Source organism: Heteronotia binoei, chromosome 8 (genome assembly GCF_032191835.1).
Source record: "Heteronotia binoei isolate CCM8104 ecotype False Entrance Well chromosome 8, APGP_CSIRO_Hbin_v1, whole genome shotgun sequence".
NCBI lineage: Eukaryota > Metazoa > Chordata > Lepidosauria > Squamata > Gekkonidae > Heteronotia > Heteronotia binoei.
The window spans coordinates 58,779,545-58,804,665 of NC_083230.1; the positions used below are offsets into that span (position 1 = coordinate 58,779,545).

Consider the following 25,121-nt stretch of genomic DNA (forward strand, 5'->3'; position numbering starts at 1 on the left):
TATGAATTATAGTCATTCAGTTAATGTCCTTTTCATGGTGTTATTTCATTCGGAGTTGAAAGTATTGGGATTCTGATGGTATTGACTTTCAGCGGTGTGTTATACTGTAGTCTTTTTCTTTTCGGATTCTTCTTGGTAATATCCATGGGTTCAGATAAACTCAGCTTCTTAACAGCAGCAAGCCTGATTCGATATCTGAAGCTTCAAGTCTGCTATTGTTATGTATCACTTGTAATGTATCTTTGTTGAGCTTTTTGAAGTTGTTGAGTGACAGGTTTTAGCTTGCTTCTCTTAGAGACAGCATCCAAGGGAAGGTCGGGACAAATTTCAATGCTGAGATCATGATGTTTTTTTGTTTTGTTTTTTAGTTTAAAACAATTTTATTGGTAACATATGGTAGCAAATCTATATCTATATCTTACAACTTAAAAAAGGAAAGATTTACCTACCCCATATCTTACTTTTTCCCCCACCCCTCCCCCCGTTACTTGACCCCTGCCAGTGTTATTTACTTAAAGAGAAACAAATATTAAAGGTACTCTTAACTATTAAAAAACCAAAAGTTATATTCTTGTTTTAAAAAACTTAATAATTATCAAAGATTGTCCAATGTCCTCTTATTTTCCACTCTTTTTCTACGTATCTTCTGAACTTCTTCCACTCCATCTTAAAAACTTCTAAATCATAGTCTCTTAATATTCTTGTTAATTTGTCCATTTCACTCCGTGACATGACTTTTATAATCCAATCCCATTTCTCTGGTATTTTTTCTTGCTTCCACAACTGCGTATACAATGTCCTAGCAGCTGAGAGCAAGTACCAGATTAAAGTTCTATCTTCTTTTGGAAATTTTTCCATTTGTAATCCCAACAGAAAAGTCTCTGCAACTTTGTTAAACTCATATCCCAAGATATTAGACATCTCTTGCTGAATCATCTGCCAAAACATTTTAGCTCTTTCACAAGTCCACCACATATGGTAGAAAGAACCTTCACGCTTTTTACATTTCCAACACCTGTCTGGCATCTTGTTATTCATCTTTGCTAATTTTTTAGGAGTCATATACCATGATGTTGAAATGCTTTCTTTTTTCTTGCTTCTTGAAGGATGTGGATTTTTACTCTGTAATCCAGAAATGCAACTATTATGTCCCTTGGCCCTTTCCTTTTGGGGTTTACTAAATGATAAGCCTTGGATAAGATAGGTATAGTGCCTTCCTCTAGGCATAGTTCTTTAGCAAGCCAGTGTGCCATAAATGATTTTAAGTCCGCCATTTCTAGTAAGTTTTCAGTAAAACCCCTAAATTTCAGGTTATTCTGTCTGACTTCAGTTTCTAACAGCAGTATTTTGAAGGCCATTTGTTCATGTTCCTTCTGTAGAAGTTGATTTTCTTCTTGGATTGTTTCAGCGAGCGTCATTGCACTCTCCGCCGTTTTGCCAACATCCAAAAGATTATTTTTGATATCAAGCAACTGGGCTTGTATTGGTTCAAAGAGGACTTTTATTTTTTCAAGCAGCTTGTTTTCCATTTTGTTTAAGTCTGTTTTGTTTACAGGGGAAGCCTCCTCCTGTACGTGTATCAACTCATCCGCCATTTTATTTTCGTCCCTTTCCTGGCCCGTCTTTTTCCCGAGCGTATTTGCGAAAAAATAATCACTCACCAGTCGCAATTTTTTTACCTGTGCCTGTTCTGGACAATGATTTTTCAGTCCCAGTGGTCTTTTTATCCATTCGTAGATGCTGAGAACACTTTTTTTAGCAGATCGGTGTCGGTTTTAGGGAAGCGCTCTTACCCTAGGCATCCATCTTGTTAGCCCCGACGCCATGCCCCCGCCAGAAACTCTTTTGATTTAATTTCAACCCATTGGTTCTGGCCCTACCTTTTGGGGCAACAGAAAACAATTCCTTACCATCCTCTATATGACAGCCTTTCAAGTATTTGAAGATGGTGATCATAGTACCTCTCACATATCTCCTCTCCAGGCTAAACTGAGCACTGAGATCTAGTTCTCAAAATCGTTTAAAAGTCCCTGGACCAAGGGAGGTTAGATTGAAAACAACGAGGGAGCAAGCCTTCTCAACAATGGCTCCCCAATGGTGGAATCAACTACCAGAGGAGGTGCGAGCCCTGCGAGACCTAAATCAGTTTCACGGGGCCTGCAAAACTGCCCTCTTTCAGCTCGCTTTAAGATGAAACCTGGGAAATGACATCTAGCCATCCTATACATAGTCTGAACTGTAGCACCGAAATTTATAACTTATAATAGTTTAACTGTCTATCTAATTTTAACTTAATTTATGAATGTAATTTAACTATTTTAATTGTTTTATAGTAATGATTGTATTTTACCGTAATCATGGTGCATACCATGTCTTGTTAGCCGCCCTGAGCCTGCCTTTGGCGGGGGAGGGCGGGATATAAAAATAAATTTATTATTATTATTATTAAACATCCCAAGCTCCTTCACCCTTTCTTCATAGGACTTGGTCTCCAGATCCCTCACCATCTTTGTCACCCTCCTCTGGACTCATTTCAGCTTCTTCTTAAAGTGTGGTGCCCAAAACTGAACACAATACTCCAGGTGAGGTCTTACCAGAGTAGAGTAAAGCGATACTATCACTTCACGTGATCTGGACAATATACTTCTGTTGATACAGTCCAAGAGTGCATTTGCCTTTTTAGCCACCACATCACACTGTTGACTCATGTTCAGTGTATGGTCCACAAAGACCCTGAGATCCTTTTCACACATGTGAATCTGGAGAAGGTTCCGCTGCTCTGTTCGGATCATCAGTACCGACCTCGGAATCTGATGTTGAAGACTCTCTCCTCGCAGAGTGTTTGGATAACATCGGGGTCAAAGCACGTTAGGGCGACCGGAACGATATCGAAGGATGAGCCAGCAGGTCCTCAGACCGCTCTCTGCATCTCTCAGGAGGGATCGACACCAATGCCAAGGGTGCACAACGAGTGATGCGAAACCCTTGAGGAGTGCGAGGCTTCCGACCATTGGTCCCATTCCGGAAATTCACGGGGACGATACCATGGATATGGCGATGGATATGGGAAAGGTCCATATGAGCAGGGCCACTGACGTTGATCCCACATTGGAGGTGGCGGGAAGCGGCGAATCACAGCACTCAACTCGAGCTCTCTCCGTCCTGTAGTAGGCAGAAGTGGTGCTAAAGGTTCAGTCAGTGCCGAAGCCTTGACTTCCGATACCGAACCGCTGTCGCTCTGACGACGCGACCCTGACCTGGATGAATGAGTTCGCTGCATTAGGTCTATTTCCTGCTCCGATCCCAAAAGATGGATCGGCTGCGAGCCCTAGCTTCTCAATAGTGAAGGACTTCGGGGACTGGGAGATGCTAGAATCCACCGAGGTGGAGCAACTTGCACCGACACCGACTCCATCGAAGCATTCCGAGAAGGAGAAGGAGTGTGGGAAAGTCTGTCCTTCTTCCGCTTCTCCTTTGATTTAAGCTTCTTCGGGAGGGACGATTGGGTCCCCGAATCGTCCCGACATTTCTTCGTTGGCGTGGGTCATTTTGTGGGTCGACCCCACTCTGGTGACAATGGATCGACCAATGTCGAAGCCATTGGGTAGAATCCCCCATCGATACCAATGGATCCGTTGCCATTTTCTGCGGATGAAGAGCCAACTCGACTAAGGTCGCCGATAGCCTTGTCGCCCAATTTTTTCGGGTTTGCTTTGAAAACCTTAAACAATGCGGGGACAAGTCTACACGGTGTCCCTCGCCCAGGCACATCAAGCAGAGGGAGTGACCGTCAGAGGGTGGGATCTTTCTACCACACTTCAAGCAATGTTTGAAGAACTCCCAACTCCTTTCCATAGGACCAGAACCCACAAGGGAAGGGGGAAATAAAGCCCCGAGGGGCAAAGTCCAACACAAAGTTATTTTTTTCAAACAACTACTAACTATCTAACAAGGGGGAAAAAAACAAAAAACGGGCAAGAACAGGAAAATCCAAAGGATTACCAGGCACCAACCAGAGCAGTCAAAAGCAGATCCTTTCAACGTGGCGGTCAAGGAACTGGCTCCGGTGAGCATGCATACTGGGATGCCTGCGCATACCCACTGGTGCCAAGCGCGAAAAAATCCCGGGCTTTTTAGGTACCGATTCAGGGATCAGTGCAGGCGCTCTATCCCATGTGTGTGAAGCACAGAGACCACAAAGAAGATCCTTGAGGCACTCCACTTGTCACTCCTCTCCAAGAGGATGAGGAACCATTCACAAGCACTCTTTGGGTGCAATTTGTCAACCAGTTACAGATCCACCTGACAGTAACAAATCCAAATCACATTTTATCAACTTGTCAACAAGAACAGTATGTGGAACCTTATCAAAACGATGTCTACAGCATTCCCCTGGTAGCAAGATAGTCACTTTCTCAAAAAAAAAAAAAGAGATCAGGTTAGTCTGACATGACTTGCTCTTGAGAAAACCATGCTGGCTCTTAGTAATCACAGCCATCCTTTCTAAATGTTCCAGGACTGACTGTTTGATGATTTGTTCTAAAACCTTTTCAGGTATAGACGTCAAGCTGACAGGTTGGTAGTTACCCAGATCATCTTTTTTCCCCTTCTTGAAGATGGGGACAACATTCACCTGCCTCCAATCTTCCGGCACCTCTCCTGTTCTCCAAGAATTCTCAAAAATAATAGCCAGAGGCTCAGAAATTACATCCACAAGCTCTTTTAGTACCCTTGGATGCAGTTAATCTGGCCCTGAGGACTTAGTTCCATTTAAAGAAATTAGGTGTTTTTGTACTACCCCTATGCTGATCCTAGGTTGAAACTCCATACCCTCCTTATATGTTCTGTTTTTGCCATGTTGAGCATTGTTTCCCTCAGAAGAGAAGACTGAGGAAAAGTAGAAATTGAGCAGTTCCACCCTCTCTTCATTACCTGTTACAATTTCACTTTCCTGCCCTCACAATGGGCCTACCATGTCCTTGCTGTTTTACTTACTCTGAACATAAGAAAAGAACCCTTTTTTTGTTGTTTTTAACATCTTTGGCCAGCCTAAGCTCATACTGAGATTTAGCTTTGCTAACTTTTTCTCTACAAGCACTGGTAAGTTGTTTATATTTCTTGGTTATAAGTCCCTCCTACCAATTCCTAAAGGAGTCTTTTTTATTTCTCAAGTCTTTAGAGAGCTGTTTATGGACCCACCTCAGATTCTTTAGGCTTTTTCCCATTTTTTCTTCTTATAGGAATCACCTGTGATTGCGCTTTCAATATTTCGCTTTTAAGAAATTCCACTCCTCTTGAACCCCCTTCTTCCTAAGTATTTCTGACCATGGGATTTTACCTAGCATAGTTCTAAGTTTATCAAAGTTTGCTTTTCTGAAGTCCAACCTAGAAGTTTGACTATATATAGCTTTTACCTTCCCTAAGACTGTAAATTCCAAAATCACATGGTCACTACTGACCAGGGTGCCCACTGTTTCCGCTTCTTCAATCAATTCTTTCTTGTTGGTGAGAATCAAATCCAAGATAGTAGATCCCCTTGTTTCCTTCTTCACTTTCTGGAAAAGGAAGTTGTCAGCAAGACAAGTCAGGAATCTATTTGACCTTTCATTTTTAGGAGTTGGACTTCCAACAGATGTCTGGATAATTGAAATCTCCTGTGATCACTGTGTCCCTTCTCTTGGAGAACTTTGCAGTCTGTTGTAGGAGTATCTCATCCAAGTCCTCTGCCTGGCTTGGTGGTCTATAGCAGACCCCCACCATAATATCATTGTTATTTCTTACTCCTTTTATTTTTACCCAGAGACTCTCAACTGCACTGCCATGCTCAGATTCATATATTTCCTCACAAGTATATACCTCCTTCACATATACTGCTACGCCTCTGCCCTTTCTAATTTGTCTGTCCCTTTTAAATAAGTTGTACCCCTGAATCCTTATATTCCAGTTGTGAGTGTCATTCCACCAAGTTTCAGTAAGGCCTATTATATCATAGTTTCCTTCCTGTATTAGGACTTCCAGTTCCTCCAGTTTGTTTCTCATACTCTCTGCATTAGTGTAGAGACATCAGAGTCCATGTTTTATGCATCCTGAGGGTTTAGTTTCCATACACACTTGCAAGTTAACATTACCTAGTATATGTGCCACATTCTGCAAAGCTTTAGTGTTCTTAGCCCCAGTTTCTGGCATCATATGAGGCTTTGAATTATTGTCCCACTCCCACACGATTTAAGTTTAAAGCCCTCCTTATTAGCTTAGCAAGGCTGTTACCAAACACCATTTTTCCTACTGTTGTAACGTGCAAACCATCTCCTGACAGAAGACCACCGCCTCAAAAGCGTAAGCCATGGTCTAGAAATCCGAATCTTTCCTGAGGACACCATCGATGTAGCTGGTCGTTTATTTGAAGTATTCTTCTTTCTCATCCTAAGCCACAGCCTTCAACAGGAAGAACTGATGAGAACACAACCTGTGCTCCCAGTTCCTTCACCTTCTGACTCAGAGGCACATAGTCTTTTCTAATATGTTCAGGGCTGTGACGGGCAGTATCATTTGTTCCCACATGGATCATAGAATCATAGAGTTGGAAGGAACCTCTAGGGTCATCTAGTCCAATCCCCTGCACAATGCAGGAAACTCACAAACACCTCCCCCCTAAATTCACAGGATCCTCATTGCTGTCAAGATGGCCATCTAGCCTCTGTTTAAAAACCTCCAAGGAAGGAGAGCCCACCACCTCCCAAGGAAGCCTGTTCCACTGAGGAATCGCTCTGTCAGGAAGTTCTTCCTAACGTTGAGACGGAAACTCTTTTGAATTAATTTCAACCCATTGGGTCTGATCCTACCTTCCGTGGCGACAGAAAACATTCCACAGCATCCTCTATATGGCAGCCCTTCAAGTACTTGAAGATGGTGATCATACCACCTCTGTCGTTTCCTCTCCAGGCTAAACATCCCCAGCTCCTTCAACCTTTTCTCATAGGACTTGGTCTCCAGACTCCTCACCATCTTTGTCGCCCTCCTCTGGACCTGTTCTAGCTTGTCTATATCCTTCTTAAAATGTGGTGCCCAAAACTGAACACAATACTCCAGGTGAGGTCTTACCAGAGCAGAGTAAAGCAATATCATCACATGCCGTGATCTGGTCACTAAACTTCTGTTGATACAGCCCAAAATTGCATTTGCCTTTTTAGCCACCACATCACACTACTGACTCATGTTCAGCGTATGGTCCACTAAGACCCCTAGATCCTTTTCGCATATACTACGGCTAAGACAAGTCTCCCCCATCCTTAACCATGCATTGGATTTTTCCTACCTAAATACAGAACTTTACATTTATCCCCAATCAGCAAGAAAGGATAATAATCTGTGGGCTTGATAAGTCTTCCAATCCTTTCTGTCCCTTCCACCAGCCAACCCACTTTTATCTGCTCCCGGTCTTGAGCTTTTGTTCCTTCCCTTTCCCCAGCATCCTTTCTCTGCGCAGAACTATGTAGTACTGCTGACCAGGCTGGGCCTAGTATGCAATCTGCAAGAACTTGCAGAAGACACTTCACTTTTCCCTATATCCACCTCCTCACACCATTTTCTCTTTTCCTTCCATCTGGCAGCCCCATATCCTCACCTTTCTTTACTTCCTTCTTTCCTTCTCACTTACCCTCCCAACAGGGTTGCCAAATCCAATTCAAGAAATATCTGGGAACTTTGGGGGTGGAGCTAGGAGACATTGGGGTGGAGCCAGGAACAAGGGTGTGCCAAGCATAATTGAACTTCAAGGGAGTTCTGTTCATCACATTTAAAGGGACAGCACACCTTTTTAAATGCCTTCCTTCCATAGGAAATAATGAAGGATAGGGGCACTTTCTTTTGGGGCTCATAGAATTGGACCCCCTGGTTCAATCATTTTGAAACTTGGGGAGTATTTTGGGGAGAGGCACTAGATACTATACTGAAAATTTGGTGCCTTTACCTCAATAAACAGCCCCCCGAGCCCCCTATACCCGTGGATCAATTCCCCATTATTCCCTATAGGAATCGTTCTCCATAGGGAATAACAGAGTGCCCAGTAGACATTTCTTCCCCCCACACACTTTCTGATGACCCTAAAGTGGGGGGAGGGCCTCCAAACCTGGGGATTGGCAACCCTCTCTCTCTCACACACAAACACTTACTGGGTCTGGTTCCTTCACAACAACATCTGAAAAGAACACGGGCTATGCTGCATTCTCTCTCTCTCTCTCATAAACATACACTCTTAATTGTTCTGAAATGAATGCAAAAAAAAAAATGGAGGGACTGTGCTACTGACCCTTCCCCATGAAGTACTTCCTGCTTCCTATTCTTATTCACCCCCCCATCGCGTCACCTGCTGCTGTGGCCTGTGCCTCCTCTGCCAGCCTGCCGCTGTCCACCCCTTCTCTTTGCAACCCCCCCACCGGGCCACCCGCTTCTGCGGCCTGTGCCTCTTTTGGTGATGGGAAGGAGGAGCGGACAGCAGTAGTGGCTGCAGTGAGCCGGCAAAGGAGGCACAGGCCGCACAATGGGGGGAGGTTTGCAAAGGGGTGGGCAGTGGCGGGTTGGCTGAGGAGGCACAGGCTGCGGCGGTGGGGTTTTTTGCATTTGGAAGAGAAGGGGTGGCCAGCAGCAGGGCGGCGGATGAGGCACTGAATGTAGGGTCCCTACAGGGAGAAGGGGGGGTTAATGGAGGAGTCATGCCCCCTGATGCCACCCCCCTCCCATGGCTGTGGGCCTGGTATTGGTTAAGAGTGCCAGAAAAGGATATGGGAAACCTAGGTTCAAATTCCCACCATGGAAGTTTACTGGCTAACCTTGGGTAGTCAACCTAACCTACCTCACAGATTTGTTTTGAGAATAAAATCTGATTTCTTCTCCTTCAATTGCTTCTCTCAAATCCCTTTTCAACTCCTTCAACTGTTTCCAAGAGTTCCCTTGAGTTCTCTTGCCTATATTTTATGCCTATCCCCTCACTTGCTCTGCATTCTATAAGGCATTATATGTTAGCCACAAAACTGATAGCCAAATGAATTTTGAATCTGTATGAAACTGCTAGGAAACGTTAGCAGATTTGTTGTGAAGTGCAATAAGTAAACGAATAACATTCAAATCCTTTTTCTATGAAGCCAGATAGAGTGCTGGAAGCTCAGAATAAGATGTTTGGGATCAGTGACATACCGGATAAGACTGAATAAATTGAACCTCAGTCTAGATGTCATAGAGATATGATGAAGGATGTTCTGTTTTTTTAAGGAGTTGGTGATTTTCCTGGTTTAGAAAAAGTTACATATCTTCCTTAAAAGACCAGAAATAGTGTCTTCCATGGTTACATGTGCCTTATACCAACAGGATGCCATCTCATCTGAGGCAATTTCTAAAGAAGCATGCCTGAGCAACTGTGTAGATGGTAACCAGAAAAAAGCCCAAAGAAAAAAACCCATGGACATAAATGCTGACAGGAAAAAGCCCCCATGGAAACAAACCCACATGGAAAAAAGCCCATACTGAAAGAAGCCCACATAGAAAAAAGCCCCCATGGAAAAATATGCAAAGCACCATAGATATTTATAATTTTGGATAACCATTAATAATATTTTGTTGTTATTTTAGGATTAGAATAAGTCATATTCACATGCAACAAAAAGTGATCATTTTATTATTTTTATATTGTTATTTTAGGATTAAAATATGTCATATTCACAAGCAACAAGTGATGAATTTGTTATCAATGAACTTTATTAAGAAGGAAAAACAATAATAACAGAAATTAAACTCTACATAGAAATATATATTTAAATAAAATGAAATACTTTAACTTTATTAATTTATAATATGTCAAACTTTTTAATGTTAATACATTGTGGTACACCCAGTGACCATGACAAAAAACTATCTAACTCTAATAGTAAAAGCAACAATTATTTAACAACAATAACTCAGATATAATTCTTCATTGCAAATTAGCCAATCTCTTTAAGCAACTCTCTTTAAGTTTATCTTCCACCTGCTCATATTGTTGCACAGAAGTGGCAACCATGTAATGTAGTGCCTCATATTTCCTCTTTTCTACCTCTAGGTCCCTCTGCAGTCCATTGAATAGAGACCGCACACTGGGATGACTGAAATGGAACAAGGAATTAAGAGCATTGTGCCCCCACAACAGTTTATCTGGAATCAACAGCTTCATTATTTCAAACATTCTATTATAGGTGTCCATGTTATTTTTTTTTTAAGTAAAATGTAAATACATGTGGATATGAATTGCCCAGTTTGGCATGCCATGTGTACAGTTGGTAAAACATATTTGGCACTTTATCAAAGGTGCCATCTCCATAGATGGTATCTTTGTTTAATTCAAGAATAAGACCTCTATCACCTAAAACCAGAATTCTGTCTGGATTTTTCCACACCAGAATCGTAAAGTATCAGTTGCCTATACTTTTCAGGAATGTCAAAATGTATGGTTTTTGGGTTAGGCAAATTACTGCCTGCTCCGTGATAGCTTCTCTTTCTTAAATAGCAGAAGTAGTTAAGGCCTCATAGATCTAAGAAGCAGGACTGACTGTGGCAAGTATCTGGAAGGAAGAAATCAATAAACATAGTTGGAATTAATTAAAAAAAATGGTATAATAAAGAATTAATCCACTGGTATCTCGGGCTCTGGGGGGGGGCCTGTTTTTTGAGGTAAATGCACCACATTTGCAGCATAGCAGCCAGTGCCTCTCCCCAAAATACCCTCCACGGTTCAAAAGGATTGGACCAGGTGGTTCAATTCTATGAGCGCCAAAAGAAGGTGCCCCTATCCTTCATTATTTCCTATGGAGGGAAGGCATTTAAAAGGAGCGTGGTCCCTTTAGATGTGATGGCCAGAACTCCCTTTGGAGTTCAGTTGTGCTTGTCACAACCTTGCTTCTGGCTCCACCCCCAAAGTTCCCAGATATTTCTTGAATTGGACTTGGCAGCCCTATTCCATGGCAACCCTATTCCACAATTATAAACATCTATGGTGCTTTACATATTTTTCCATGGGGGCTTTTTTCCTGTGAGCATTTATGTCCGTGGGGTTTTTCCTTTGGGCTTTTTTCCTAGAACCGTGTAGATATGCTGATAACCTCCCTAATGCTCTTTCCAGGGCTACCTTTCATGACTATTTAGAAAGTTCATTTGGTTCAAACCAAAGACATTCGCATATTTAGCAGGTCTGATTTAATGGGAAAACAGTACATTGGTGGAAAAACTATAATGGCTTCCAATTTATTCTATGCACACTTGAAGAGTCCTAGGGTCCAGTAAATCACTGGCTTCAGTTCTACCTATATAAATCTTTGCATCACTAAGATGGGCAAAGGAGATACTGAATTATTTATATCTGTTTTCACCGCAGAAAATGTAGGGCAATTACCTATGCGGGCACTGCTGTTTTCAGGAAAGCTGCCAGAAGAACTGACTCAAATGAAAGCAACAAGAGATGAAGTTCTCAGGCTGATGAATAAATTAAAAAGTAAAAAGGTACCAAGACAGATAGCATACCATTTATTGGTTCTTAAAGATATGATATTATTGCTTTCCTAACAAAAATATGCATCATAATTAAATCCAGCCTCCTTTCTAGAGGACTGTAAGACAGCCATTTTAACTGTCAATTTTTAAAAAGGTATCCAGAGAATTTAGAAAATTGCAGGTCAGTTAGCCTATTGTCTGTTCGGGGTAAAGTGGTGGGAACTGTTATTAAAGATAGTATTATTAAGCACACTGAGGAGGAAGCCTTATTGAGAAAGGATCATCATGGCTCCTGTAAAGGAAAGTCCTGTCTCATCATTTTTGAAGTTCCTCCAACATGCAGATTAGGGTAATCCAGCAGACATTATATCTTTGGCTTTTCAAAAAGTATTTGACAAACACACTTGTCAAAAGCACCTGAGTAAACAGCAGTCATGGAATAACATCCTCTCATGGATTAGAAATCGGGTAAACAACAGGAATTACAGAATAGAAATAGGCAGTTCATACAAAAAAGGAAAGTAAGCAGCGGAGTTCTACAGAAATTGGTATTAGAGCTAGAACTATTCAATTTGTTCATAAATTATTTGGAATTAGGCTTTAGTAGCAAAATCTGCATTTTGCAATGAGCTACTCATTGCAAAATTCAGGCTTAAACTGAAGAAAACTGGGGAAACCGTTAGGCCATTCAGGTTTAACCTTGATCACATCCCTTATGAATATACAGTGGAGGTGAAGAATAGGTTTAAGGAACTAAAGTTGATAGACAGAGTGCCTGAAGAACTATGGACAGAGGTTTGTGACATTATACAGAAGGCAGCAATCAGCACCATCCCAAAGAAAAAGAAATGCAAGAAAGTAAAGTGGCCGTCTGATGAGGCTTTACAAATAGCTGAGGAAAGAAGGAAAGCGAAATGCAAAGGTGAAAAGGAAAAATTCATCCAACTGAATGCAGATTTTCAGAGAACAGCAAGTCGAGATAAGGAGACCTTTTTGAAGGAACAATTCAAAGCAATAGAGGAAAATAATAGAATGGGAAGGACAAGAGATCTCTTCAAGAAAATTGGAGAAATCAAGGGAACGTTTCGTGCAAAGATGGCTATGATAAAGGACAAAAATGGAAGGGACCTAACAGAAGCAGAAAAGATCAGGAAGAGGTTGCAAGAATACACAGAAGAATTATACAAGAAGGATCTCGATGTCCTTGATAACCATGACAGTGAAATCGCTGACCTTGAGCCAGACATCCTGGAGTGTGAACTCAAATGTGCCTTAGAAAGCACCATTAACAACAAAGCGAACGGAGATGGTATCCCAGTTGAGCTATTCAAAGTCCTAAAAGATGATGCTGTTAAAATGATGCACACATTATGTCAAAATGATGCACGCATTATGTCAATTGTTGGAAAATGCAACAGTGGCCCCAGAATTAGAAAAGGTCAGTTTATATTCCAATCCCAAAGAAGGGTAATGCCAAAGAATGTTCAAACTATCGTAGCATTGCACTCATTTCACATGCCAGCAAAGTCATGTTGAAGATCCTACACGCTAGGCTTCAGCAGTATGTCAACAGGGAACTACCAGAAGTTCAAGCTGGGGTTCGGAGAATTAGAGGAAATAGAGATCAAATTGCCAACATTCGATGGATTATGGAGAAAGCACAGGTGTATCAGAAAAACGTCTATTTATGTTTCATTGACTACACTAAAGCCTTTGATTGTGTGGATCAAATCAAATTGTGACAAGTCCTTAAAGAGATGGGAGTACCAGACCACTTCATGTGTTTCCTGAGAAACCTGTATAAGGGTCAAGAAGCAACTGTCAGAATGGGATATGGAGGAACTGATTGGTTTAGAACAGGAAAAGGAGTTCGACAAGGACGTATATTGTCACCCTGCTTATTTAATTTATATGCAGAGTACATCATGCGGAATGCTGGCCTGGATGAAGCAGAAGCCAGAATTAAGATTGCCGGGGAAAACATCAACAACCTCAGATATGCAGATGACACCACTCTAATGGCAGAAAGTGAGGAGGACTTAAAGAACCTCTTGTTGAGGGTGAAAGAGGAGAGCACAAAAGTAGGCTTGAAACTCAACATCAAAAAAAACTAAGATCATGGCATCCGGCCCCATCACACCTTGACAAATAGAAGGGGAAGACATGGAAGTAGTGACAGACTTCACATTTCTGGGATCCAAAATCACTGCAGATGGTGACTGTAGCCATGAAATTAAAAGATGTTTGCTCTTTGGGAGGACAGCTACGGCGAACCTGGGCAGTATAAAAAAAAGTAGAGACATCACCCTGCCAACAAAAGTCTGTATAGTTAAAGCGATGGTATTCCCAGTAGTAATGTATGGCTGTGAGAGCTGGACCATAAGGAATGCTGAGCGCAGAAGAATGATGTTTTTGAGATGTGGTGCTGGAGAAGAATCTTGAGAGTCCCTTGGACTGCAAGAAGATCCAATCAGTCAGTCCTAAGGGAAATCAACCCATACTGTTCCCTGAATGGACAGATTCTGAGGCTGAAGTTCAAATACTATGGCCACCAAATGAGAAGGGAGCACTCAATGGAGAAGATCCTGATGCTGGGGAAGACAGAAGGCAAAAGAAGAAGGGGATGGTAAAAAATGAGATGGCTGGACAGTGTTACTGATGTAACAAACACAAATTTGAGCAGACTTCGGGGGATGGTGGAAGACACGAGGCCCTGGCGTGACTTTGTCCATGGGGTTGCAAAGAGTCGCACTTGACTGTGCAACTGAACATCAACAACAACAACAAAAGCAAAATGTTAATGACATTAAATTACTTATTATTTTATTTAAACTCCAAAAAGATCTTTCCAAACTAATGAGAGGATGACAAAAGGGTGCATTAGTTTCACTTTAAAGTAACACACATTGGGATGAAAAATCCTAAATTTAAATATACATGGATATGTGATCAGAGCTGGTAGTCAGTATCTGGGAAAGAGATCTTATGGTTGTGATGGATACTTGATGAAAATGTCAACTCAGTCTGCAGCAGTGATGAAAAAAGCAAATTCTCCACCTAGGCCAGGAAGCAGTCCTCCAGGGTGATAAAGTCTGTGATAAAGGGTCTAGTTTTGGAACACACTCCTATCTCCCTTTCTGAACTGCTGCTAGATTCAGGAAAGGGAGCAATTCAGATCATCTGCAGAGCATTCTGGGAATAAATAGGGAGCAGTTTGCAAGAAGTGCTGTGGCCTAGCACTCCTTTGTGTTATAATTTATTTGACCTATTTGACTTTCTTTTCTTTTTCCCCTAAAGAACAGTTTATTGAATCCAAAATAAGTATAAAAATCAGTTACGTTATAAGATTGGAACAACATTTCACAAACACTAATAAAACATGTTGGCTACTGATACAGGGAGGGTAGTAATAGCCATTCCAAGTAAATAATATCCAACATAATTTAACAACATCAGATAAAAGCTGTAAACAACATAGTTACAATAACAACATAACCTATTCTCCTTAGGTAAAAGTCTCAATCTATATCCCAAACTGGAAAAGAGAGGTAAAAGAATTGGCTTAATTTTATATCAAGAGATCTTTCTGAAAGTTGATTCCAAATAATTTCAAAATCCATTTAGGAAATGTGAGATCCTTTAAAATCTGAATCCAGTCTTTTTTTTTTTAATTCAACTGAAGCATTTTGATTATATTGGGTATATGAGCTGCTTTCTAGTAAGATTTCAACTCCAGATAATTTAAAACCACCCTAAAGGGACGATCTACAAAGAGTATTGAATGAAATTCTTGGCTTCTTACCAGCCCAAAGAAAAGAGTAAAGAGTATTTTGCCATTTCTTAAAATAATCAGATGGAATTGAAATAGGAAGTGTCCTAAAATAGTAAAAGAATTTGGATACAATAAATGCTTTGATAATATCTATCAGCCCCCCCCCCCCCCGTTAAGTTTTTCCCATAGTTTAATTTGGGAACAAATGTTTTAGAACCATGGAAGGTACCTCCAGGGTCATCTAGTCCAACCCCCTGCACAATGCAGGAAATTCACAAATACTTCCCCCCCCCCAAAAAAACACCAAGTGACACCTGCTCCATGCCCAGCAGATGGGGGGGTGGTGGAAAGGGGACACCATCCGGGATCCCTGGAAAAACTGACCTGGAGAAAAATTGCTGCCTCTCCCCAAAATGGCAAACAGCATGTGCCTGGGTGTGTAAGAGCCACAAGACCTAAACACGGATGCAGATCTTCCTGCCCTCCTTCACGAGATCTGCTGAAGTTCACAGAATCAGCATTGCTGTCAAACAGCCATCTAGTCCCTGTGTAAAAACCTCCAAAGGAGAGCCCACCACCACACAAGGAAGCCTGTTTAACTGAGGAAATGCTCTGTCTGCAAGTTCTTCCTAATGTTTAGTAAAAAACTTTTTAAATTTCAACCCACTTTTTCTTGTTCAATATTCTGGGGCAACAGAAAGCAACTCTGCACTACCCTCCATATGACAGCCCTTCAAGTACTTGAAGATCACCTCTCAGTTATCTCATTTCCAGACTAAACATATTGAGCTTGTTCAGCCTTTCCTCATAGGCCTTGGTCTCCAGACCCCTCAATGCTGAACATGTAACAGCTTATCTATATCCTTCTTAAATTGTGGTGCCCAAAACTGAACACAATATTCTAGGGTGAGGTCTAACCAGAGCAGAATAAAGTGATACATCACTTCACATGGACATTATAGTTCTGTTGATACAGCCCAAAGTTGCACTGGCCTTTTTAGCTACCACATCACACTGCTGACTCATGTTCAGCGTATGGTCCTATTCGCTATAGATCCTATTCGCACAAACTACTACCATGACCCATTCTATAACCATGCATTGGATTCTTCCTACCTAAATGCAGAACTTTATATCTATGCCCATTAAAATTCATTTTATTTGTTGTAGCCAAGTTTTCCAGCCTGTCAGGATCATTCTGTAACCTGTCTCTGCCCTACTGTATTTGCTACCCCTCCCAATTTAGTATCATCTACAATTCCTATCAGACCCCCAAGCAACTGGCTGTCATCTGCTTCCTTCTCCCTCCCTCTTGTTTCCTTTTGCATCACAGCTTGCTTTGCCGGGCTTGCTCAATTGCACAGGAGCTGCAGAGCAAATACTCTATTTTCTCCATTGGCTGAGGCTCTTCCCTTGTGGAGGAAGCGGGGGAGGAAGAGCTTGCTTCAAAGGAAGCTCTGGCTCTTTCCTTCCTTCCCAGGGGACCAGGAGGGGGTAGAACCTTAGCCAATAGAAGAAAGAGAGGCTTGGCTCAGTAGCTCTGCTGTGAAATTGAGAGCCTAGATTGCATGGGAGAGATACAAAGAAAGCACCTTTAAGACCAAGTGTTAATGTTTTAAGCATGTTTTATTTTCAGTTTTTTAACAAAATAATAAAAATGTGTCCTTTATAAAGGTTATATCTCTGCTACCTGCCATTACATTTTATGAAACAGATGATGATATGGCCCAACAAGGTCTCATTTATGTTAGATCTGTCCCTCATAACAAATGAGTTCGACACCCCTGAGCTAGAGAGTTTGTTAAGGCACCCGTTGCGACAGGCTTGTCAGGGGTATTTTACCTCAGGCAAACAGGACTCCATCACAGAATCATTATTGGCAACTGTTCCTTCCAGGACTTTCTGCTCTGACGAGGTAAGTAGCACTTTAATTGATTTTGAATTAGGCTGAGTGGCTCCATGCTTGATTACTCCTGTCTTACCCATCTTGCAGAATGATTTAATGACTACTAGCAATTACTTGTAAGGTGAGAGAGAGGCTGGGATGGTGAAGCTCGGCACTCAGATGTCCTCCATTACCAGCAGTGACACCACACTCTATTTAACTTTGTGTAAGGCAGGACACTGCCCTTAATAACACAGGCAGCTGCACTGTTAAAATGATAATTATAAACTGATATAATTAAATTTGTCTATCTTACTTGTATGATTTGTTACTTTTAATGTCATTTGGGGGGCAGGTCAAAAGTCTTCACTGTCAGTGATAAAGAGGGGCATTGGGGGAACCAGGTATACCTGCTTATTATGTTTTTTTAAAAAGTGAGTATTCCTGTGAGGACCCGAACACGTTAAAAGTTCAAATCCAGAATCCGTAACAGGAGTCATGCCACAAATATAAATACAAAACAAAGTACTTGTAAACCCACAGAATCTGGTATTTATGTATATAGGAATTTATTTATTTAAAGCATTTATTAGCTGCCTTTCTACCAGCTTTTTAGGCTTAATTACAGCACTGCCCCCAGAAAAGGAATTAAAAATGTAAGTAAGAACGATATGTTTTTTAAAAAGGCCATTATGTCAATAACATCAAAACCAGGGCTTTTTTTGAGCAGGAACGCAGTTACAGCTGGCTTTGGCATCAGGGCATGAAATGAGATTCTGCTGAGCTTTTTGTACAAAAAAGCTCTGTGTGAAACAATGGTGATGTCAGGGTGTGTGGCTGAATATGCAAATAAGTTCCTGCTGGGCTTTTTCTACTAAAAAGCACTGATCAAAACAAATGAATGTGTAATATCTAAACATGCAGTTCTGTTCAAAGCAGAACTACTGGCAATGAAAAATTACACGTAGAAGGCTATATAATTCCAATATTCAATTAGAATGCTCTACAGAATTCTTTCCTGTAAAGCTGCAGACATAATAATATATGAAAATATACCACATAAGGTTTTTGAAATAACTAAATCCAGTTTCATGTAGATTTAACTATAGTCATATAAGGCAACAATATCAATGGATAAAATAACTTTTAGTTGACAAATTATCTATTTTATCAATATCTACATATATATATCATGGACACAACTAATATACTGACAGAAAGAAATTGGCATTGGAGTTCCACAGAAAACTGAAAAATAAAAAACCCCAAAAAACCAGAGGAAGCCAGGAAGTGTTGTGGCACTTCAAGTCTACTGAACCTATGAATATGGAAGACAGTCTCAAGAAGAAGGATAGCTCATATCTGAAATGAAATTGGACCGATTCTTTTGATCGTCGGACTGGATTCAGAAAGTATTATCATTTATGGACAGTAGCTATGTTGTGCACTGGATGGTTTTCTAACTGTATCATTGTACTGCAATTCTATTATGAACAGCTGAAGATTATTTACATTATACTGAGGAATTGTTTTGTAAATGGAGAGAGTATTTTGTTGTTTTTCACAGGTTTATTTTGGGCAGAGCATAGATCATGCTCAGACACTGAAGAAATCTTTCTATAAATTTACACTAATGCCAGATGAAGAAATCTGGCATACTCCAACAAATAGGAAATGTTACATCACAACACAAGACAGAACAGAAAAGGGAATTAATTGCTCACCTGTAATATGAATGAAGCACTTGGGTCTGTGCTGGCTGATTCATTCTGCATTGTATTCTGTTGTGTGATTGCATCTTCCCTTTTGCGCTCTTTTTGTCCTGCTTCATCATCATCATATTCATCTAAACTCTAAAACAAAAATATGGCAATGCTTAATACCAGCATGAGAGTTCAATGTATTAAAACACAAGGAATGTATCAGTCACCAAATATTTGTTTTGTTAAATGAAACATTATATTTAGAGCATACTGGCGAAACAAAAAAGCAAATGGTTAAAAAAGAAAGACACTGCACAATTTGTTATCACTACTCTTATACTTTTTAACAGCATTATAAAAATATCTGCAACTGTGAAAAGAAAAGCAGATGGAAAATGCAAATTCTGTCTGAAATCCGAAACTGATAATTTAGTCTTCATACGGAGACTTCAAGGTGTTTGTAAACAACTGGGTCAAATTCAGCCTGCAAATGACTTCTCATTAGCCTACTGCTCACCTACATTCCCAAAGATGGTTTTTCATCCCAGTTAAACTCATGGTGAATTTCAAGGAGAAGACCATGAATACTGGCTCTAGAAATTGCATATGAGCAAAGAAAGGTCAGAGCAGATTAAGAGGAGATAAATTCCATCTCACATCTCTAAGCTCTTCTGGAAATTGTCTTCTATGGGGGATATGGTGACTTGCAGAAGAGGAGGTCTGTTAACTAACTCTCCAGACATCTGGGTGGGAAAAGGATAAAATGAAAGAGAATACGTGCACCAAGGCACTGAAGGAAGCAGAGCTGTAATAAGTAGTATATAGTTGTTAGCAGAGCCAGTGCATCCATTACGGTTGTGGCCCAGGGGGGGGAAATGAATTGGGCACACCCCAGCAAGTGAGGAAGGGAGAGCTGCTGCCCTTCCCACTGGCAAATGAAGGATCCGCTGATCGGCGGGCACTTCCGGCACCCTCTTGCACATTTTAAATCATGAAGGAGGGAGAAAGCTGCAAAAGCAGGGACATGTGTCCGGATTGTAACACCTACAGCCAGGTCATGTCATGCCGCACCCTAACAAGGAAGAGAGCTCTGGCAGCTGCAATGAGATTGGCCGTGTGCCCGTGTGCGAGGAAGACCAGGGGGCATGCTTTGCCCATGGGGGTGGGGGGCGCCCTGCCAGGGGTGGCAGGCACAGCAGGGCTCCCTAGCACTGATGCTGGCAGTTAGAACAACAGCCTAATTCCACATGGTAGATTCATATGTTCAGGGCTTTTTTGGGGCAGGATCACACAGGAACACAGTTCTGGCTGGTTTGGTGTCAGGGGGTATGGTTTAATATGCAAATTAGTTCCTGCTGGGATTTTCCTACAAAAAAGCCCTGCATATAGAGTTGCAAAGTCCAATTCAAGAAATATCCGTGAACTTTAGGGGTGGAGCCAGGAGACGTTGGGGCAAAACCAGAAGCAAGGTTGTGACAAGCATTACTGAACTCCTAGGGGAGTTCTGGCAATTACATTTAAAGGAACCACACACCTTTTATGTGCCTTCTTTCCATTAGAAATAATTGATAGAAGCACCTTCTTTTGGGGCTTAAAGAATTGGACCCCATGGTCCAACCTTTTTGAAACTTGGAGGGTGTTTTGAGGAGAGGCATCAGATGCTATACTGAAAATCTGGTGCCTCTACCTCAAAAAATAGCACACACACACCCCCCCCCCGAGCCCCAGATACTTGTGGATCAGTTTTCCATTATACCCTATGGGAATTGGTCTTCATAGAGGATAACTATGTTTACTGTCTATTTTATGCTGTTAGCTGCCCTGAGTCTGTATGGAATGGGCGGGATATAAATATAACGTAAATAAAATAAAATAACAGAGTACCCAGCAGACTTCCCACACCCCGCCTGCTTTCTGATGATCCTGAAGCGAGGCGAGGGCCTCCAAACAGGGGGATCCTCTACCCCCACCTGGCGATTGGTAGCCCTATCTGCGTATGTTCAGAGTTCATTGTGTTAGGGATGAATGAAGTGAAGCCATCTTAGTCTGAAGTCTGGGATCTCCTTCCTGAGGGAACTTACTATCTTAATTGTATTTTTTTGTTTTTCTATTAATGTCATTCTTAGGAAGCTTTTTTTTTTTTGCATGAAGGACAATTGACCTTATATATGGCTTCTTCTGTAAGAGAAGATTATATGGGGAAACCATGTCAATTTACTGAAAGTAATGGACAAATTGAGATTACAATTCAAAGCTGATTCTCTCTGCAACCTCTAAAATACCTGCAAAAAATGAAAACTCTGGAAACCTGCAAAGAAGAGTGTTTTCAGATTGTGCGAGTCTGAGGATAAAGCCATCTTTATAAAGTAGAGGGAGCCTTCAAAACTCAAAGTTATGTGTTTTTTAATTACCCATCTATATTTTGATATTTAAACATACTAGGATATTATATAAAAGAAAGGTCATGGGATCTAGACATAGGTGCCACCACTTGCAAGCAATACTATGTCATGGGTGCTGGGGACCCTTCAGAGGAAGTTGAGTCTGATGAGGAAACTGTGCCCCTGCCACCTGCACCAGCGCCCCTGCCTCCTGCTGGAGAAGATCCCAGCCCCCCTGCCTCACCCTCTCGGGTGGCTCGTGTGCGTGACCGCCTCCGGCAGGACCTCAGGGATCGGAGGAGGGCAGCACGCTCACAAGCAAGATGCTCCCTGAGCCCTGAGTTCTGAGAGGATTCTGGCCCTTCTAAGAGCAAGGATGCTTGAGTGGTAACAGGATCCTGGCTGCCTCCCTGAGCCAGCAATTAGCCCAAACGGGCAACAGCCAGCAGAGGGCTATATAGCTGTGGGCTTTGGGAGGAGGCTTTGTGGAAGCAACTAGTCATCTCCCTGACATTCTAGCATCCACTCCGGCTTGACTTTGGTTCCTGACTCCCTGACTTTGGCTTTGGACTTCTGGATTCCCTGACCTCGGCTTCTGGACCTCAGACCTGCGATACTTCTACAGTTATTCGGATTTGGCACCTCGGACCCTCCTGCTTACTGGCTACAGACCTCGGACTGCCTCTGGACTTTGCCTGACCCGGCCCCAGCCGTGACATACTAGTTGTTCAGTTAAAAAAAAACAGTACTAACATAACTACAGAAATTGTGATTTTGATTTCTACTAGAAGGTAAAAAATAGACATGGGGAATCAGAATGGGTTAGTGTTGAAGCACTTTGAGGAACAGAGCTTTTAAACCCTTCTCCTCCATATTGCTTTTTTGATTTTTAGAACTGCCAACACAATACACTAGTTGTTCCAGACCAAGAACTATTATGGTACCTGTATGATTCATCATACAGTGTTACTGATGTAACAAACACAAATTTGGTGGAAGACAGGAGGGCCTGGCGTGACTTTGTCAATGGGGTCGCAAAGAGTTGGGACTCGACTGTGTGACTGAACAACAAATGATTCATCATACAAACAGCAGCTCCCAATTTGGGAACTGAGATTAGGAAAAATGGGGTCTGGAGGGAAAAAAAATCCTTCTATTGTATCCTCATTAGAAATCAGGTCCCTACAACTTCTTTGAGCATGTTTAAAACTTTCAAGATAGCCTTCTGACATGTTTAGTTTCCCCTTAAGATTCAATCTTGTACCTGGTCATTCATTATACCAGAAATCCTTGGGCATGCTATTCTCATACAGTCTCTGTCTTTGTCTCTCCACCCACACAGAGCATATTCCACAACAGTCACTTAGCATCACAACAATCACAATTTCTTAGAGCAAAGGTGGCAAAAATCTATTTTAGTAATTGTACTGAAAACATTCCAGTCATTTTTAGAGACTATCATATGTTATTCAGTAAATTACAACATCTCCAGTCCTGATATTCTCCAAGTATCAGCATGCTTTCACTATTACCCTCCTTAATTCCTGTACTCACATGCCTTACAATGGCAGTCATGATATCATCCATAAAGTGTTTTACATGGCTATGTGGGAAGGACCAATATGACTCTATATTGTATAACTCTATAATATGACTCTACAGTCAGTCAACAAAGCAAAGTAATTATGTGATTGACAGCTTTTGAATTAGGAGCTAATTACTTCCAAGAGAGTTCCAAGGAATCCTTTAGTAATAATATTCAGGCAGATAAGATAAGATTAGATAAGTCCAAGCACAATTATGGTGCAAGGTAAACTAGATAACAAGCCTTATCAACAAGAATTCAATTTTTAAAGAGTATGGCTAAAACTTGCTTATGCAAGGTTGTATTTCAGAATGACAAAACAGCTGGGATTGCACACATATTTTCGGTTTCTTATAGCTTCAAATATTTTTATTCTTTTTTCTTGATTATCTTCGTAACATATATTCATTTTCTTTATTCCTTTCCACCACAAATTTATTCCCCCCACACTCTCAGGATAAATTTCTCAGACAATTAAAAATCTCCTTGGTGCAGCAGGCACAGGCTGATGCCAGGCAATCCAAAAAAATCAAGCCATGGGCACAAATTATACATAAAAGGTCAACCATGCCAATCGCACCTGAAGTGGAAATGTATGTGCACCTTTACGCTTACTTTTAAACTAATTGTACAGTTAAGAACAGTAAACCTTGTCCCCTCCCACCCCTTCTTTCATTTCAGTCTGATACTGGAAGTCCTTTTTGTTCAATGCAGTTAGTGCAAGGGAGCCAGACTGAACAAAAATGCTTTGGGCAACCAAGCACCACAAGACAAATTGCAGGAGAAGGCTGGATTTAATTCCCCTTGCCCATGTACTCTTTCATCTAAATATACTCCCCCCAGCCCCACTTTCTTTATATGTGAACAAGAAACTGCAAGGTTTCTTTTCCCATACAAGGGCTTCTAGCAGCAGTGGCTAGGATGGAAAAGAGAGATTCCACCCCCAAGAAACAGCATAGCAGCTTTAAAACAAAACACAAGATAATGCGAGATCACATCTCCAAATTTGTTGCTGATCTCTGCTCTTAGACAATTTTGCCATGGTCTATCTCTCTGTTACTGGTTCCCATGTCATCTTAATGTGTGCATAGTGCAGACACGACATACTGCCAGGGAACTGAGGGGCCAGAGTGTGGCATTTGCTTCCATTTCTCTTCCCTAAGTCTCTGAAGCTGCCTGCTTGTATGCCATAGTATGCAAGAAAAACATCTGTCTTTGTGACTAGCAGTAGACACTGCCTATTGTGAGTGTGTGTATGGGGGGGGGGGCGTAGCAATCCCCTTTAGTCTGTAGCACTGCCTGCCTACATATCAGAGTGTGCAAAATATATTTGCCATTTCACCTTCTGGACACAACCCAAGAATACTAAATTTAACAAGAGGCACTGAATTTATAAATAAAAGAATTAGACCCTTTCCCAGGCCAGTGATGAGTATAAAATACCACTTTGGAAAAACAGGTCTACTGGCATCATCCTACTATGTCAACATCTGTACAAAACAAAATAGCACATAACTTAAACTTAGGCAGCAGAAAGTTGTTCCAGCCTACGCAATTCTTTTATTGGAGGAAGACTTTAAACTGTGCTCAGAGTACATACCTCCCTTTTTCCTCTCCTCATCCTTCCAACCTTATCAAATTGCTGCTTGACAAGAAGCAATAGTAGGAGTGAGAATAATCAGCTGAGTCAAATAGGAGGCCATCTTCCATATTTCACAAAGTTGGAGAAAAGCTTTCCTTGCAGCTGTGGCTGTTTCTACACTTGACAGAAGATTCTCTCAGTGCACATTTAAAATGTTCATCTACATTGCATATTGCCATCACTTCTGTCTTGCTTTACATTATCTTAAGTTGTCTACACTCATTTTCTTGAATTGGCATCAAAAGTGGTTTCACCCTGGAGTTGCTCTCCACTTTACAAGAGTACTTTTGAACAGGAGTTTTCTGCAGGCAGATTCAATCTTCATAAAATCAGAATCAACCCTGAGTGTAGAAACAGCCTGAATCAACTTGCTTCTCAAGCAGTAATGCTGAATCTACTATAACCCCTAGAGGTTCTTAACAAGTCAGCAGCAAGGGTAAGAAGTGCAATGTAAGTCAAAGCCTCAACCTTCCTAAGTAGCATTACTTCCATCTTATCAGAATCCAGCTTCTTTATAAATGGTAACACTAACATTTCTTTTTACCTTTAATTGTCTTTTACCTTGCACCTTAAGATGCAAGATGGATGTTCGATTACGGTTTGACACCACATTCTACCCCATTTGGGTAATTCAGGGAT

General features: G+C 41.3%; 1 protein-coding gene across 1 annotated transcript in view; it reads right to left on the reverse strand.

Moving 5' to 3' along the window:
- PAWR (pro-apoptotic WT1 regulator) overlaps positions 1-25,121 on the reverse strand; it is a 158,758-nt gene that overhangs the window by 45,524 nt on the left and 88,113 nt on the right. Inside the window, exon 3 of the mRNA XM_060245132.1 lies at positions 18,896-19,024. Within this exon, the coding sequence (XP_060101115.1) occupies positions 18,896-19,024 (129 nt within the window). The remainder of the gene's footprint in view (positions 1-18,895; positions 19,025-25,121) is intronic.